A 17,779-nucleotide genomic window follows, 5' to 3' on the forward strand; every position below is an offset into this window, starting at 1 on the left:
TTTAGATCAGATTTAGCTCCCATTTACTTTTCTTGAGGACTATGTGACAACAGTAACAGATCTGGATGCGACCCAAGTATGTTTCCAAATGTGTAACCGTGAGGGATCTAGCGGAAATCGGTACTCCAAAGTAAGTTTCCCTTCCAGGGAAACATGACCGCTAGGTTAAAAACTGCTTGAAAATTGTCCCATCAAAACTGAGGTTTTTTGTTCATTCAGAAGTCAACCAGAAGCTGAGAAAAGGAATAAAACAAAAGGATAGTACAGAAAAAGACCTGCCTATTATTTTTACTTATATGTTTACTTCACAGGATGGTCCTGATAAACTTCAATCCTAGCTCAACCTGTAGGCTGGTAGAATAACCTTAAAGCATTTTCTCTTACCAAGCTCCAGCTGCTGTTTCCTACTCTGTTTTTTAATAGTTCAGGGAATCTTAATAGTTAAGTTTCCCTCCTATTCCAGCTTTAGACAGAGGAAGAAATATTATTAGCCTGGTTGGAGCCAGGAAGGTAGGAATTTCACAGTTAATAACTTCTCCATTGTTTTTTTAAGGGCCCTTGATAGTCTGTGATTGACATGGCCATTGTTTCCCTCCATTCCCTTGCCTTCAGGACATGGGAGCCCCCAAAATGGGCAGAAGATTGAGGGAGGAAGGCGATTAACTGGCACTTTATGTATACAAGCAAAATATTTTGGGGAGGGGGGAGGGAGTGTTTGCTCTTTGTTGAAATAGTGTTTTTGAAGATGCAGTATGTGACCTCTCTAAGAAGCTGATAATACACTGGAGGATGATGTTGCATGTATATTTCTAGTGATTTTAAAAAGTCACAAATTAAACAAGATGTTCCTTTTAGGCTACCTGAGTAATAAAGCAGGAAAAAAAAAAGTTTGTAATATGATAAAGCTGTGAAATATAGTCATTTATATATTTGCATTATGTGAGAACATAATTTACATCCATTATACCTAAGTGGAGCAAAGTAAGTTACTGGAGGCATGTGAGGATGTCACAGCTGGGACACAAGGGCTTTGGGTGAAATAAATTGAAACAAAAAGCAAGTAATGTGCATACAAACATATATGGATATGTGGATATGCATGCATATGCATATGTACACACATGCAAGTATACTTATCTCTTGTTTGTAATTGTACCTAAGATTCTTTTACTTTGCTCCTTGATATTCAGATAGTTTTTGTTAAGTCTCACATTGGGAACAAGCTGAATTTGTGAAACAAACTTCATGGTCTAGACAGGCTTTGCAGAAGGTGCTTTGAATTCGGAGACTTAAAAGTGAATATTGTCAGGCTTAATCTGTGTTTGTAGTCTTTATCATGGGAGTACAAACAGAATTTTTAGTACTGAATTTAAATCCCCTTTTGATGAAACAGAACAAAAAAAAAAGGGAGAAGGGGAATATATCAAAAGCTAAAAGATAATGTCCACAGCGCCTCAGACCCAAACTCTAAGTAAGCCATTGTTGTATCTCCAGTTGGAACTCTCTAAGGAAGAGCAGATGTATGAATGAAATTTCTATGGAAAACACTCCAAACCTCAAGTGACTTGTGGCACAGAGATCACTTGAATCATAAATTGAGTCTTTGTCATTAATATGACTCAATGGATTTTTCTGTTACTAATTTGTCCAGTCACTTCTATACCCATATAAACTTTTAGCAACTAATGATTTACAGTCAGAAGTTCCATAATTTAACGAGTGCTTTGTGAAACGTTAACTCCTTTTGTTTTTGAAGCAACCACCAACAGCATTTGATATTTCCAAGTTTTTCTTCTATTAGAAGAGATGGGAACAACCGTTTCCTACCACTTTTCCTTCCTTCGTGATTATACAGACCTTTATCATAGGTTTTCCTCAGCAGTTTTCCCTCTTTTTTCCCTCTCAGATTATTGAGTCATTCTAATACAAAAGCTGTTCTGTAATGCTGATCATCATCATTTCAGAACCTTACGGGATCCTTTTTGAGGTGTCAAGTCAAAAACTTTGCCCTGTATTGAAGGTGTGGGTGCACCATGGGTTTATACAGAGAAATAATGATGTTATCTATTTCTCCCCTAATAATTCCTAACACTTCTGCTTTTTTGATTGCTACACCACATTGAATGGATGCTTCCATGGGTCTGCTTCCTGAAAAGTAATCATCAGCTCGGAGATTGCTGGTGTGTGCATGAACTTAAAAATCGGTGTCCTTGCAGATGTTTTATTTGTGATGAGTTATATAAGTGATTTTGCCATTCAGGCACTCAATACCATTAGCTCCTTCTGTAGTTTGTGAGCATCAGCCTTTACTTAGTATCATCAGCAACTTGTGTCACTCACTGCCCCCCTCTGCCTGTCCTTTTCAGGTCATCAATGAGTAAAGCTGAACAGCTTGGACCTTCTTGGAGGTCCCTTTCTGACTTCAGTGGTGACCTCCTTATTCTATTTCTTTTCTTTTAACCAACTATTTATCCATACAAGGATACTGTGGTGTCCTGAAACAGATTCCATACTGCCTACAAATATTTCAGTGTTTCAAATGTTCTTTATAGTTTCTTTTTAAAGAGCTTTCTGAATTTCATGCAGGTCCTCTTTTTAAAGCTAAACCACGAAATCCAATACAGCTGTATTTTTATTGTCCCAGCATGGATGTAATRTCTGCTGGTTATGTATAAACAGAAACTGTTTGGTAGTATCATTTGAGAACAGATCCTGTGTACTTGTTAAATAGTTTTTCTTACTTGTGGGTTCCCTTATAACTTCCCTACAAGGCAGCCATCTATGGTAACTTTAAACTTAGTTTCAGCACCATAACCTGATGTGACAATTAAAAATTGTACGTGGGAATCAATGAAATTAATGTCCCAACAGACCTGAGTTACTGTGCAGGCAAGACAAAATACTTGTTTTTAGTGTTTTTCGCTTATGAGCACCATGCAATTTTATTTTTATTTTTACTTTACATGTTAGACAGGTTTTCCTTTGGTAATAAACTTCAGTCTTGAAAGCACAAGAAACTTTATTTCAATAATTTCATAAGTTATCTGAAATTAAGTCTGTTCTGGGAGGAAAGATGGGGAAAAAGGAACAAAGATACTGTTTTTCCTTTGTGTTTGTTCTCATTGTTTGGCTTTAAATGTCACAGGTGCTTTCAATTAGCAGTGTAGCAGGTGATGGCCCACAGGCAGTTACACCTGAGATCTTCTAAATTCTTCTTTTCCCCATCCATTCATCCATTTAAGTCAGCTATAGTTGATACTTGCAAAATAGTCTTTGGAGGATCTAAATACTAGCTGAGTAACAAATTCAGATAGCCCTATCAAGTAGAGTTCCTGAAATAGTAGCTACTGTTATGTTCCATTGGCAAAAGGTGTACCCAGTAACTGCAAGAAAGGGTTAAACACAGTTGTTCATGCATGCCTGAGCCCATCTTGCAGCCCAGCACCTTTAAAAATCTTGAGTGAACTCAGCTGCAACAGTTCCCAAGAATGCAGTGCAAAACTTGGGCTCTCTTTGGGGAAGAAGAGGAGGCGATGTTATCTCTTGTGTGTTTCTGTTTTTGTTTGTTTTTTCCTACTTTCTATGTCTTTTCTACAGCTTTTCTCTCTGAGCTCCTTATGACTTTTTTGTGGGCTATATTTTAAGTAGTTTAGTACTCTGTTTCAGGAAAATAGTTGTGTTAACCAGGCTGTTACAGCAGGTAAGTCTTTCTCAGTGCATAGCTCACCAATTTCTTCTTTTAAAGGTATATTTAGTAATTTCCTTGGAGGTACCCCCTGCCAATCTAATTGTTTTGTTTCATGCCTGTCCTGTCTTGTACCTGCCTTGAAAATAATTTCATGAAGTCATCCGGGATAATAGTCCTCAGGTAACCTGAGGTATATATCTTACAGAGTAATGCTGATATGTCTTGCTCTCTGCAGCCTTGAAGAAAGGAGTCATTCTTCTTTTATTAAAAACTCATGGGCAGATCTAGAAGAGGAGGAAGTTTCATCGTATAAAGTTATAATTGAAAACTACTGTGTTGTACAAAGATATTATGCATATATATATATAAAATGTAATGTGTTTTATATAAGTAGCTGCTCCTGCAAAATCCAGTACTGTCTACACAAATGTCTGAAGTTTTAACTCTGTATTCCTGTGTAAGGTGATTAGAGGGATTGAATATTTATATGCTTATATTAGCTTGTACCCAAAACTGAATTTCACAGTTTACTAACCAGTCTTAATTACAAAAATTATGCTGATGCCTTATAATCATTTTAGAAGAAACAGTAGTTCAATTCTGTAATGAAATCCTGCATGCAGAAATATAGGTTACCCGCCTTTACCATTTCCAGCTCCCCAAGGGCTTTCCAGCGGGAGCACAGGTGAGTAGACATTTGAGCCTGCTGAGAGGCTGTTGTCATGTGTGGATGCTGTGGAAATGGTGTTATGGGCTCCTGGAGGCCCGTTCCTGACGTGTTGAGAACTATTGTGCAAGGTTGGAGGTTGGCTGGCTTTTATGGGTCGCTTTTGGGGACTTGAGGAGCAGACTAATGAAATGGAGTATGTAAAGCTGTATTTCCCATGCATAATGACGGTTAAAGTAACCATCAGCCAGGTGGTTAAAGTAGTGATTTTATTAGTCTGGGCTCCATACTGTGCACATTCATGTAGTTGCTTCTGATCTAGCGCTGGAGCTAAGCTCTTCTGCGCCATTCAATGACTATCCATCGTTCTCCCAGCGCTCCTGATTCCAGGACTATTTTGCAGGTCTCATTAGCTGTAAAAACGTCCAGTTCCAAATACTTCAGAGGCTGAACAGCTGCATTTTTATCAAGCAGTCCCAGGTCAAATAAAGTGGACCAGATCCTGTCTGGCACTGCACCCCAGATTCCTTCTCCGGGTATACCCCAATATTGTTGGGCTGCTGCTCTGTGTGAAGGTGCATGCACAGGTGCTGGTTGCGTGGCGGATGCGTTTCTAATGTTGTAGAAGAGGATGTATCAAAGGCTTTCTGTAGTGTGCTACRAGTCTCAGGTGGTTTGCATACCGCAAAGGAGCTTGTGTGACCCTCAAAAGTTCACTAATGATGTTTGTGGGAAAATGTAGATGATACTTTTTGAAATTTTAGTTCGCTATTCAGATTCACAAAACTGATGTAGCATTCCCTTATTATGTAGATAGAGTTAATTGCAGTTGCAAAAATGGCTTGGCTTTTAAATCAAGTTTCAGATATATCTTCATGTTATTTCTATTTTAAATAAGCCACAAATTCAAAAACAGAAATATCTATATTTGTTTATACAGTGAGGTCACAGGAACAGTTTAAACAGAATTTTTTTTACAGGAATTTGGCTTACTTTCAATTTAGCAGACCATTTTTATTTTTTTACTGTAGTAGTAAATGGCTTCACCTTTTCCAAGGTATTTTATCAAATTAGAAATGCTATTCTAATTAGAAGAGTTGCAAACGAATTAAGACATTCTTTATAAAAGTTGATGTTACACTTTCATAATGCCTGGGCTAGTTCTTGAAAAAGAGTAAAATCACTGGTTTTACTGATGACTGATCCTTTTCCAGTGTTTTCCCACCGCGAGGTCCTAGCACGCAAGCTAGATGAGGTCTCCCAACAGTGCGTTACTGAAGAGTCCCGTGGTGGTTTGGTTAAGGCTGGTGTGGAGCTGTAGGCCATGTGTCAGCGGCTGTGCGTGACACCTCTGAGTGCCAGCAGCGTCGCTGAAGAAGGCCTGCCAGGGGTTCGGAAGGTTAACACGGCACTCTGCCGAGCACTGGCCTCTCTGAGTAACTTTGCTCTAGGTTACTTTCTGCTGCAATCACTTCTTAGGGTAAGAAGTACCATTATGTCCTAAGCTGCTCTACAGTTCAGCAAGAATTAATTAGCTGACGTGATCAAGCTTTAGGCAGTAGCACGGCAGTGAAATATTCAGGATTGTTGGAGATAATGTAGTGCGGTTTTCAATAAAATAAACTCAGACTTGAAAAAGCTGTGAGAAGACTAAAATAAACAGCAAAGCAGCTTCCAGTTCTCATCCGATGGTTCTTATCCTTTCTTAAGCATGAAGTAACATGTCAGTGCGGCTGTGAAGCTTTGCACTGTTGGCCATAGAAAATGGTTTAGGAAGCGAACACTAGATTTCTTGATGTGGGTCTCTGCCTACGTGGATCCCGAAGGGAGACGACTGGCCCTTCTTTTTGGGGTGGTTCTCCCACGCTTTTCAGACCAGGCTTCCTGAGGAGCAGCTTCTCTGGCTGCAGACGGGAGGGCTGTGATGGGTGAGAGGCTTGGGCGAGCGGGGGCTGCTCCTGTAGCGCGCTCGGGGTCTGCGCCGCGTGCGGGGCTGCTGGGCATCCGGCGCCTTGTGCACTCCGTCTGCGCATGGAACGGCCTCTTCGGGCCCGTGGCCCTCGCAGTGCCCTGCTCCGCCGGGGCTGGCGCTTCCCCTGCGTGCGCCTCCCTGCCCCGTGGGGCTCCTGGTCCACCACAGAGCTTACGGACACGTGGGCACGGAGCGGGGCTCGCGGGCAGGTGGGCTGCTAGGAACTGTGCCGTTGCCTTTCACGTCTGGCACCTCTCTGTCCAGCYGGAGGAAACAGTGCTAATAAATGGCCATTCTTCTCATTAAATACTTTTAAACACTTATGTCTTCTGTGTAGGATTTTAAAGCATCCTGTGTTTTACTATGATACTTCTGTATCAAGAAATTTCGTAATGATGTTTCTCTCAAAAACTATTTTTAGAGGTGTAATTGAAATTTTTTGTAGGGTTGGCTATTGACTGTGGTTTGGCACTTAATAAATATCAGTATGTTCAGTGTATCCCATACTGAGTATATCTACATTTATATAAGGTAATCTAGTCTTTGTATATAAGTGTTGCAGTATGAGTTACTTGAATACAGTAGGTGGTGTTCAAGAGAAAATGCCTTGCTCCTTCCCCGAGTTCCACTGAGACTCAAACCACGAATAAAACGAGATTTTGTAGGAATTACAGCTTGAAACAAGTCTTAAAGCGATGAAAATGATGTTTGGAGAGGTTCCAAAGCTTGAAGCAGTACAAGTCGTGCCTTTTTTTAATGTTTGTTGTTAGCTCAGATTCCTTAATTATCAGTTACTTACCTAGCTTTGGATTACTAGCTGCAAGCTGTGTTGGTGACAGCAATGCTGTGCGCTTGCAATATTTTGAGGATAGTATCATGCACAGTATGTATGTACATGAGCACTAATACGTACTGGTAGGTGGTTTTGAAAATCAAACTCTGCATGAGTTAAGGCAAGGAAAAAATTAAATTAAGTGGTTGCTCGCTATAGGTAATTCAGCTTACTGAGTGCTGCAGTGTGAAGAGTAAAACATCATTTATAACAATACAGTGTTTTTATGTTTTTATATGTTATGTAATATATTATATATGTGTATATATAATGTTTTTAATAAATTCAGGCCAATAAGAAAGGCTTATTGCTGGTAAGCAGTGAAGTTAGCTGTTAGGAAGTGTACTTGTGTGGACTTCCCTTCATCTGATGTTTGAAGGAAAATCAATATTAAGGTAATGTCAGAACGAAATCCTAAAATGCTTAGGAAGAGGACAATCTGAAAGGGCAACTGAGAATTTGGTGTTTTGGAAAAGTAAATGAACAAAGATGGTGTTAAAATTTTGTAAGTAATTTCTCAAATTGGGGGTGGTTTTCCTTGCTCGCAAAACATAGTTTGTTCTTCATCTAATATTCAGAACCATCCATTTTGCATCTCAATAAATATATTTCCACAATGAGAAGTTATTTGTCACCCCAACTGTAAATGTTTAACTGCTCAGTTTGTATACTTTATAACTTTGAGAATGGAATCTATTTTATACCTACACTTTTGTGAGACCTTAGAGGTATTATTTTAAAATGTTGGCTGTGTTGAACCTTCTGTTCTAGAAACTTAATCTGATTTTGCTTGGTTTCTGTAGGTAAAAACAATAAGCATAAACTCAGCTTTTGTATCCTTGTGAATAAAGCTGCGAATATTCTTCAAGCATATTCCTTGATCATTGCTTTGCGAGAAGTCAGACTGATGACTTGGGTTGACAGTGGATGATTGCACCTACAACATGAGCTGGAATTAGGATCAGAGTCAGTAATAACAAGAAGACAGCTATGTGGAACAGATGAATTTCACTGGCAGTCTTTTTCATTCTTAGTAGATAATAGGTGAAACATAATTAATGTTGATCAAGACCCAGTGATGGTGACGAATGAGAATGCAACCAAGTGCAATGAAAGCTACTGTAATTCTTGCAGTTCTTGAAGTTGTTGATCTAATTAAATTTGAAATCCATTGCCAGAGGGATTTTTTGGGGGGACATATACATTCTAAGGCCTGTATTATCACAATTTTTTTCTATTATATTTCATCCTGATGAGTAGATCAAGTTTGCCATAATATAATCATGGTTAACTGAAAATAAGAATTTGATGTGGATTAAGTTACATGTTACTCTGCTGTCAATACTAAACTAAAAACATTAAGATCAGTTTAATTAAATATAAAAGTGTGACATTTCTTATGGATAAAGGACTGGTTTAAAACTTCCCATCTACTTTCCAAAAGGCAAACTGGTGCTTAGCATCTCCCATCTTTTGATGGACCTTTCTTAGAGCTGAGTGTTTCATTTACTGTTTTGTTCCTTTATGTAAGAAATGCAGTTAGGTAGTCTGTAAAAGCACTGGGAAATTAAACCATTTCTGTGTCTGCCTCAATTAGCAGGTGGACGCACACTGCGTAACAGGCAAGCTATGTACTCAGGCCTCCAAACCCGCCCTTGGTCTAGGCTGCGTGTCAGCAAGAGAAGCAAATGTGATTCCCCTCTCCCCCATCTCCTCTTCCTCTTGCAAGGCGGATTCAGGTGGGGGCCATATGCAAACTCTGCGTTTCTGTCCCCACAGCCCGAGTTTGATCTTGGAGGAAGGCCTTGTAATTCAAAATGAATTCAAAATTCTCATAGTGGAATTACTCAGCGTGTGAGAAACCTGGAAAGCAGCTATTGGGTGCTAAGCATCAGTAAGGTTCTGAAAATCCAGGTGGCTTTTGAGATCAAAACTCTAGCAAAAATAGATTTGTTACCAAAGTTAATAAACATTTAAGGTAGATAGGGAAGGAGGAAGGCATAAATATCATCTTCTATCTGAGCATAATTAGAACAGCGGAGCTGTATTTCTTTAGCTTAGGTCAGCCTCAATATGCAAATACCATTCCTTAGGGCTGTGAAAGCGAGCAACTGGTTTTGGTGTCAGAAAGAGCACTGCAGGAAAAAGACTGTTTCTAATAAATAAAACTGCTTTTAGATTTTGCAAGATTATCTTATGCATTTTACAAGGGGAGAAAGCTTATGCTTTTTGTAGCCGGCAGGCTGGTGTCACTTGTAACACAGTAGACTTCTTGTAAATGATAAGCTGTGGTCATGATGTAAAACTTTTCAAGGTAAATTGAATGGATTAACATATAAACATTGAGCTTCTCTCTAAAATGTTCTTGGAAATATCCTAAAGAAAAGATTCTAGTTCAAATCACCATATTGTTGGTTATCTTTTTTTTTTTGGTATTTTCTACAACAGTGCTCATTAGCTCCAAAGCTTTAATTTCTCATTTGGGTATACTGTAGACATAATAGGTAATCTGGAAATAACTTAGATTGGTCAGGTTGCTTATCTTACTGTGCCTACATATTTAGAAAGAAAGATAAAGTCCGGATACCTTCTGGTAACTATTCCTCATAGCAGTGAAAACTCAACATGGGGGCCATGTGAGTCACTGTTAGTAGGCCTCCAGAGCGCCAAAAAAAAAAAAAAAAAAAGTTAAATACTTATCCTTACTAAAACATTCAAACTTTCTGGTGATTCTCCCTTGACTCCCTACCTCCAGCATGTAGGTGGGTGGTCTGCATGTGCCATGGTCTCCTTGGTACACAGCGCGTTCTGTGCTCAGTTCATAGTAGTAATTTTAATACCATGTGTTAATAGGAGCTGTATGTGGTTATGCATAGTAGAATAAGCTGCTTAAGTTGGAAGATAATCTAATTTTTTTTGTTCTACTTCTAACTGTTTTTGTTTAGGCGTCTGAACAGAAATAAATTGCAAGTTCTTCCAGAGCTGCTTTTTCAGAACACGCAGAAGTTAACGAGATTGTAAGTAAAATCTGACTTTTTGTATTGTATTGTATGTTCTTTATTGTATTATACAGATTTTGCACATTTGTCTGGACTGTGGTGAGATGTTTAATTTTGGAGATACTAGAACTGCTAGATGGTAAGCATTCTTAGTGATGATGGGTTGTCTTTGCATTTATAGTAGTAACTCAATAGCAAATAAATATCAGAGGGAAAAGAAATCACAATTCTTGTTTCTCAGGTATTGTTGACTTCAAGGTGAAGTATTTTCAGCTCTCTACGAAGAGTTATAGAAATAATGAAAAAATGGCAACTTCTTATATCAACTGTACAAAGTCCAGATGTCCAGAAAGCGAGATTGTATACACATGGTTTTAAAAAATTAGCATGTTGATGTAATACAGTTTGTTACAGCAATTTTTTTAGTTTTAAAAACATGCTTTTTTTTTTCCTGCCTTTTTTTTTCTTCAACTAAACCAAGTCATTGCCAGGCAGACCAGTAAAGTTATGGTTGATGCCTCTTCAGCCAGAAAGATGAAAAAATATGGGGAAAGAATTTTGCATCTTCTTGAAATATAAGGACTGTGTTAGAAGATGTTTAGATGGCATTAGGACCAGTATGAGCAACAAGAGAAGACTAAGGTTAGCTCAGGATCACATTTGGGGGAGGGCTTGGGGAGTTTTATTTTGTACAATGACTGTGTGATTAAAAAAAAAAAAAATGGATGAGCAGGTGGCTGCACAGTTACAATCGAGAACAGAATCATCTGCTTTTTTATAGTAGTTAAAAGCTGTTTGAGATAGCTTTCTGGAACCTGCCAAGGCTTAACTTATAATCCAGTCTGTCTTTTTTGAGATGTGTATATGGTAAAATTTTATTTTTAATGCTTGAGTTTATTTATGGAAGACTGGTTAGTAAGATTTATGATTTGGCTAGTGAAATTGTAAAGTAACTACAGGATGGCTGGAAAGTTGCTACACTCGTCTGGGGTTCTTATAATTGTTTTAATACCTCTCTGTGCAATCAAACAAACCATTTAGACAGTGCGGTAAATTTTTCTTCCTGTGGAAGTGCAAAACACATAGTGATGGCGAAGATTAATTTTGGAATCAATTGACTATTTAAAAAATAGGCTCTTTGTCAGGGTTTTAAAAGCAAACAAATTGAACGGGGTTGTGTGGTGAGTGGTACTGATACAGCTTTGGAGGATTTGTTTAATGAAATCTGGAAATCTGTTTTTTTTGTCAGAACTTCCTCTCGAAAGACTCACTGTGCAAATAAATGAACTTTTATCAACCACGTTGTTTTGGAGATTCAAATTGGAAAATACAGTTGTCTTAGTCTCAAAATCTACTTGAAAACGTTTGCCAGATTTGTTTGTGACTAATTCGGCTTTGTCATAGCTTTTAAATGCACTGGAAAATATTTTCTCAATGGAGTGTTTAGGACTGAGTGATTCGGGTGTGTTTCTTAAGGTTTTGTAGTGTGTGTGTCTGAAATTCTGTACCTTGAAATTCCGCCAATATGAGCTGGTACTTACTTCCCATTAGCATTGTCTGGTCTTCAGAAGATGCCATTTGTGTGTGTGTATAGAAAGCTTGGCTCGTGTAGGTTTCCGAAGGAAATGGTGGTACTTTTAAGATTAAAAAAAAAAAAAAGAGTTTACATGTAACTACAAATCTGACTTTCTATTTAATATGCTCTAATTTTCTCTGTAAGTGGTAGCGTTGTACTTGATTAGCATTAGATTGAAAGGAAATTTCTGGTTATTTGTGGTTTCTAAGGAAGGTTGTTTATGTTGATAACTTGTTTTCATCTGTCTTGTGGAACCTTGCACAAGGAAGCTTGGCAGAAGTAACTGAGGTTTTGACGATACCTGAGGATTTTATTTATTATTTACTTTGGTAGATCATGATACGTTATTGTCCTTAAAAGCAAGGGCAATAATTTTGCTTTTAGAATATAAAGATTGTAATAAAATTACGTAAAATGGAATGATTAATACAAACGTTGTGTTCTGTAGTGCCTCCCAACAGATGCTGTCGAAACATTGGTCTTCATTCACTGACATTCATTCAAAGTTGTGTTTACCATTTCATAGTGCTTGAGATAGATCACTTAAGCACTGTTTGTCAGAAGAAATTTGCCTTTTGTGTTAGAGATACAAGTGTTATATAGCAACGTGTATTTTAAGTAAAATATATCTTAGCTAAATGAACTGTTATGGTTCCAAATGCAGTTTGGCTGTATGTTTTTCAGGGAAGGGATAAGAATGAGATTTTCTACCTACTGGAATATGTAAAAAAATAAATATATACTTGATGGAATAAAAATACACTTTTTAAAAGGTTGCTACCTATTTTTGCGTTACTCTTTTGGTCCTACTACCGGTGTATTTCTGAGGTGCTTTTTCTGACTGTTACAACTTGTTATATAAATACAAACCTACTTATACACATTTTATTACATGTTTATGCATGTGGAAATATAGTATTTGTCAAACAAATACAAGAAACACTTTTCGAAATAAATACAAATCCAACAGTGTGAGTCTGCTTTTTTCACAAGTGTCGTTTTGGGTAAAATGCTTCAGTGGAGAGGCCTGATGCTTGCATTCCTCTCCAGTAGTGGCTCTGAGCTGGCCTTGCAGGAAGGAAGTGTGGTTGGGAGAGTGATGAAAGGGAATAAAACAAGTGAAGCAAAGATTGGTAAGAGTCACTGATACATGAGTGACAGATCTGGTGTAATCTGAGTGAAGAAAAACTGAGATAAAAGAAAAAGGCAGAGATAATACTGATCTTTACTGTCCATAGTATGTGCGTATTATGTTTGCTGCCTTATATTCCAACTATTATGTCTAGGCTACCAAGCTACGAATCGGTTAGTTTTTCTTTCTTAATGGTTGTAATCCTAACCACCTGCTAAGTCCAAAATTGAGCATTTTAATAGTTGGACTTGTTAGCTCAACTGGTGCTGTATTCTAAGAACTAGATATTGCCACGCAGTAAGCCGTATAGGGAAAACATTGGTGTTTTGGGTAAAAATGGAGAGCTTGTAGTCTTGCACGCAGAGCAAATGTGCATGAAATCAGCAGTGATTCTTGTGGCTGCTGTCTTTATCAGGCTTACAGCAAACTCTGACAGTTCACCACTGGATTAATAAAGGTCCAGACTCCATATTTTAAAATCTAAAATTGAACACAAAGGTGATATTGTCTTGATACCAATGTGGGAGTTGAGCACATTTATTAGCATTAGCAGCATTTGGCTGAGATGGTGTGACTCACCTGCTTAAACACGCATGAATTTTGCCTGCTGGAGTGTTTCAGGGAAGACTTGTTAATGTTTCAGGAGTAGTTAAAGGTCACAAGACAAATTTAAAGACTTTTCTCACTATTCTGTCAGCTGGAACTTCCCCAGCTGGGCTGAAAGGTGCTGGTGAGCTTACTGCAGGAGCCAACTTCTTTGGTTTCATATCAGCAGAGTCTCTTCATTCTTGGTGCTATGGGAAATTGAAATGTAGAAGGTTAGTTTTTTTCCTATTAATGATGTGTTTGAAAAGCTAGAAAAGGCATTTGGCATGGTTTCGTTCTTCTCTTTTGTATCTCTACTGTTTGCGTAGTTTGGCCCAGGTGTCCAAGAGTCCCTGATAGTTTCCTTGGTGGATTAGGTCTGTCTGGGAACTCTGTGCTTACACTGACATGCCATCTTTCTCATAACTAATCAAATCTGAGTGCTGAAGTAGTTAGAATGTGAGAAGCTATCTAAATTTATCAGTTAACTTTAGGTACCTTTGCTTTTTTTCCTCCACCCCTCTCCTCACACTGCAGAGCTACAGAATATCCTCCTCTTTCACAGATCTGCCTGGACTTCTTGATCACATCTGATTGATGTTAGAAGCAGGAGTATGGAGGGGAATCAGCCTTGGGTGGAATGTGAAACGCCCCACGAAATGAGTTTCTCCTAAGATTTTGAGCCTTTTCTTTTAGAAAGAATGGCTTTGTGATTCATGTATTTTGTTTGCTTTAGTTGAGATAAAAGTTTTAAGGTTATGTTGGCTGGTGAATGAGCCCTTGACTGGATTCTCTAGTGGACATGTTTGCTATTGCTCTGTTGTCTTGATTTCCTAGATTTTAACCATCTTAAATGTTTTTTTGTGAGATAATTAAGTATCAAATAACTTGAACTGAAGGTACTTTTAATGTTCAGAGAGAATCAAATCAAGGAAAAGACACATTGAATAAATCTAGAAATGGAAACAAGGCAGGTAGTTATTGGATAGCTTCAGATACTATTTACTAATAAATAGGAATAGAGAGAAAAGTAATATTACTCTTAATACAAAAGATTAAATGCATGGAAAAAGTACAACAAACCAAAACACATAAGCCGTCTAAAGCTATAAAAACATGTTTTGATCCCAAGGTAACTGTTTTGTAATATTCAAAATTCTGAAACTTCGGTAGTTTATAAACATAACTTTTTGTTACTGTGTGCTGGTATCATGAGTTTTCTCAGTATGCACAGCTGAGTTACAGAATGATCATAGTGTATGTATTTGTTCACTAAAGGCCAGGTATGCTAAAAGTCCATGAGATACTTAAATATCTTAAAACAACAAAACCCAACCTATAAGAATATATTTGTTCTGTAAGAATATATCTGCTTGGTTGTCATAATTTCCATAACTAAAGCCAGCTGCTAAGTACTCAAGATGAAGCAAAGTTTCTTAGTTTGGATGAAAAAAGTCTGTAAAAGTGCTCTAAACTCAAGCCTTGCAGTGAGAATTAATACCTATTACTCAACTGTCTGCAGTTATGGAACATTTGTTGGACTCGGTTACTTTTAATGGACAGTCTTTTAGTTGTCACTTGACAAAACAAACCAGGCTCTAAAAACTGAAAGATACTCAAAGTATCAGGCTGGACTGTAAAATTTAGTAGTTTACCTTCCAGTGTAATATCAGAATCTAGAATTTGGACTGAAGTTGAACATTATCGTGTGAAAGCCGAGGCCTGGCATTCGCCTCCCTGAGGCAAAACCTGATCGTGGCTATGCCTGCATAATGCTCTTTAAATCTCAGGTTTTTTTATACTTTGCAATTTCTGGAGTCCAAATGTTTTGTAGTGTTCACTTATAATTAGTCCCAAAGAAGACTAAGAAGCAAGATCAACAGAAAGCAAATATTAGAGACCAGTTATTTATTATAATAAAATGGAATTTGGCATCTGACAGCCTTTCGGTATGAGGAATAGGCTTTGTATAATAGATCACTTGTTAACACGTTCTAGGTTATTTGTAGCACAGTGGAGTTGGTCAGTGAAGCCATTTTTCAATTTATTAGCTTGAAGTCTTTCAAATTCAGTCATGAAAAAAAAAGATGCTGATAGCAAGTCATATAGTTTCCTATTGACATATATAGCTCTAACTGTAAACAGGTGTTTTCCAGGGTGAGGTCAGTGATTATCAATAACTACATTTTGCTTTTTAAAGTACTACTCAAACATTAGTTAGGTAATACTTCACCAGAACAAATGGGAAAGGGAAATGTATCACTTGAATGTTTGAAGATGGGAGGGGGGTGAGCAGGGGAAGGAATCAAATGAGGAAGAAATAGGGAATTTAGCAAACTGCTAAAACGACATGGGAATCTGGTGCTCACCCTGCTGTATTATGCTGTTGCTTTAGGTTAATGGGGGTCAGGAATCAGCCGGCGTTTGTCTCCCTGCAAAAATGCTGCTTGTAGGTGGGTGAAGAGAACTTGGTTAACTTGCGCTGATCTGCTGTTATTGGTAATGAAACTTGAACTGTGTTTCTCTCTGGATTATGTTTCAGTTGCTTTTCAATGTTTTCTTCCCGAAATAAGTAACGTGTGGACCTGCCATTTTGTTTATAATTTATTTATAACACTGATAGGAATCTCATCTCCTGTTTATAACCACAGGGGTGATATGTGTTAGATCATCTTAGTTTTCTAGTTTAGTATGCAGTAAATGGCACATTAATATCTAATATGCTATGTTTGTCAATGTAAAAGAGCCGAATAAATAAATGTAAATTTGATACCTTGAGGAGCACCAGCAAAAATTGAATATCTTTTTGACTGTTATTTGCCCTTTTTTTTTAAAATGCAGGTTAAAAACAAGAAAACACACAAAAAAAGCAAATGTTTCTGAAGAATTTTCTGGAAAAAAGTTTTCTCAGAAGTTTTATTGTTGTTGCTGATTTTGATACCTTGATTGCTCAGTTTTCTCCTGAAACTCAGTGTTAAAACTACATAAAAAAGCCTAGAAATAATGGTTTATCCTATAATTCATACACTTTGAAGGTCTTGGCAAGAAATGTATATTATTGTGTGGATGTGCATACTTAAAAGCAATGTTTCTGATAAACTTACTAGTCACAGAAAGTCTATGCAACCTGTTTGATTGTTTTTCTTACTGGCTGTGAATTTTATTTTTATATGATAACATTTGCCATGTCTTTCCCTGATTTCCTGTTTTCTGATGATTTTAGTGTTTGCGCAGTCTTTAATTTTGTGTAAGCAGCTTCATTAATTCCTAGCAGAGGTAGCTGGTACTATTTAGCTGCTGTCTTACTTATGAGGATGATATTCTTGAACATAAATATACAGGTGTATGCAACTTAGAGATTCACTGTGCAAATCTGTGCCGTTGTATTGCACAGGGTGCCTGGAATGAGCAGCTGGTCCAGGAAAGTCAGCGGCCCCTGGGCGGGCAAGGGCAATATGGATTAGATCTTACCAGCGTCCCGTTGTCTTTGGGTGCTTGTGTACCTCCGATGTTTATTATAGCTAGGAGGATGTTTCCCACATGTATGGTTTGCCAAAAATTGGCCTCTGAAAGAGTTGCTGCAACTGCTGTCCTTAAGCTCTCCTTTCTAGCTTGGTGCTTTGCAAGCTCTGTGTGTGAAATTCTGAACTTCTGACTTAACGCTGAGGCTTTTATCTAATGAATGTCATCAGAAGCTGTTTTTAGAAAAGGGATGAGTTCATACATTTTCCTAGTGTCCTCTTTATTTTGTTTGTTCTCTTTCTAGAAAGAAAGATCTCGGAGCACTGTTGGCGAGCTCCGTTATCGTTCCCTGTTAGAGCAGGACCCTGACAGTGCAACTGGGATAGGAGTTTGAGTTACGGTGTTGCCATGACAAACTAATATGGGCTGTAACAGTGTGTTTCTGTGGTTTTGTCCACATCCAATAATTGTTGTTTTACTGTGTATAGATCACAGCAGGTCTTTTTAGAAGACAGTAAATAATAACAGTAAGTGTTTGCTGGTCTCTAGGGTGTGCTTCTGGCTTGAGAAAGATGCGCATTAGGTCAGAAGCTTGTACTGCCGATAGCTGGATGACATTTATACCATTTATCAAGCTGATGTCATTTTATATCTTTTTTTTGGCTTTGGTTGTAAATAATGTATTTTGCAATTTTTTTTAAATATGCACACTAGTTGTATTTGCAGAGTCTAAGGATTTTTTTCTGTCCAAATGAGTATAGAAAACTACCTCCCTTTTTAAAAATATGAATAAGGCTTTTTTATGAAAGTGGAAAAAAATGAGGGCATGTCAAAAAGTAAATATTTGAGGCTTCATCCGTTATGCT

General features: G+C 37.8%; 1 protein-coding gene across 1 annotated transcript in view; it reads left to right on the forward strand.

Annotated features, from left to right (window-relative positions):
• SLIT3 (slit guidance ligand 3) overlaps positions 1-17,779 on the forward strand; it is a 515,694-nt gene that overhangs the window by 51,461 nt on the left and 446,454 nt on the right. The window contains exon 4 of the mRNA XM_026061340.1: positions 10,105-10,176. Coding sequence (XP_025917125.1) covers positions 10,105-10,176 — 72 coding nt within the window. The remainder of the gene's footprint in view (positions 1-10,104; positions 10,177-17,779) is intronic.

Source organism: Apteryx rowi, unplaced genomic scaffold, assembly GCF_003343035.1.
Source record: "Apteryx rowi isolate R43461 unplaced genomic scaffold, aptRow1 scaffold_18, whole genome shotgun sequence".
Lineage (NCBI taxonomy): Eukaryota > Metazoa > Chordata > Aves > Apterygiformes > Apterygidae > Apteryx > Apteryx rowi.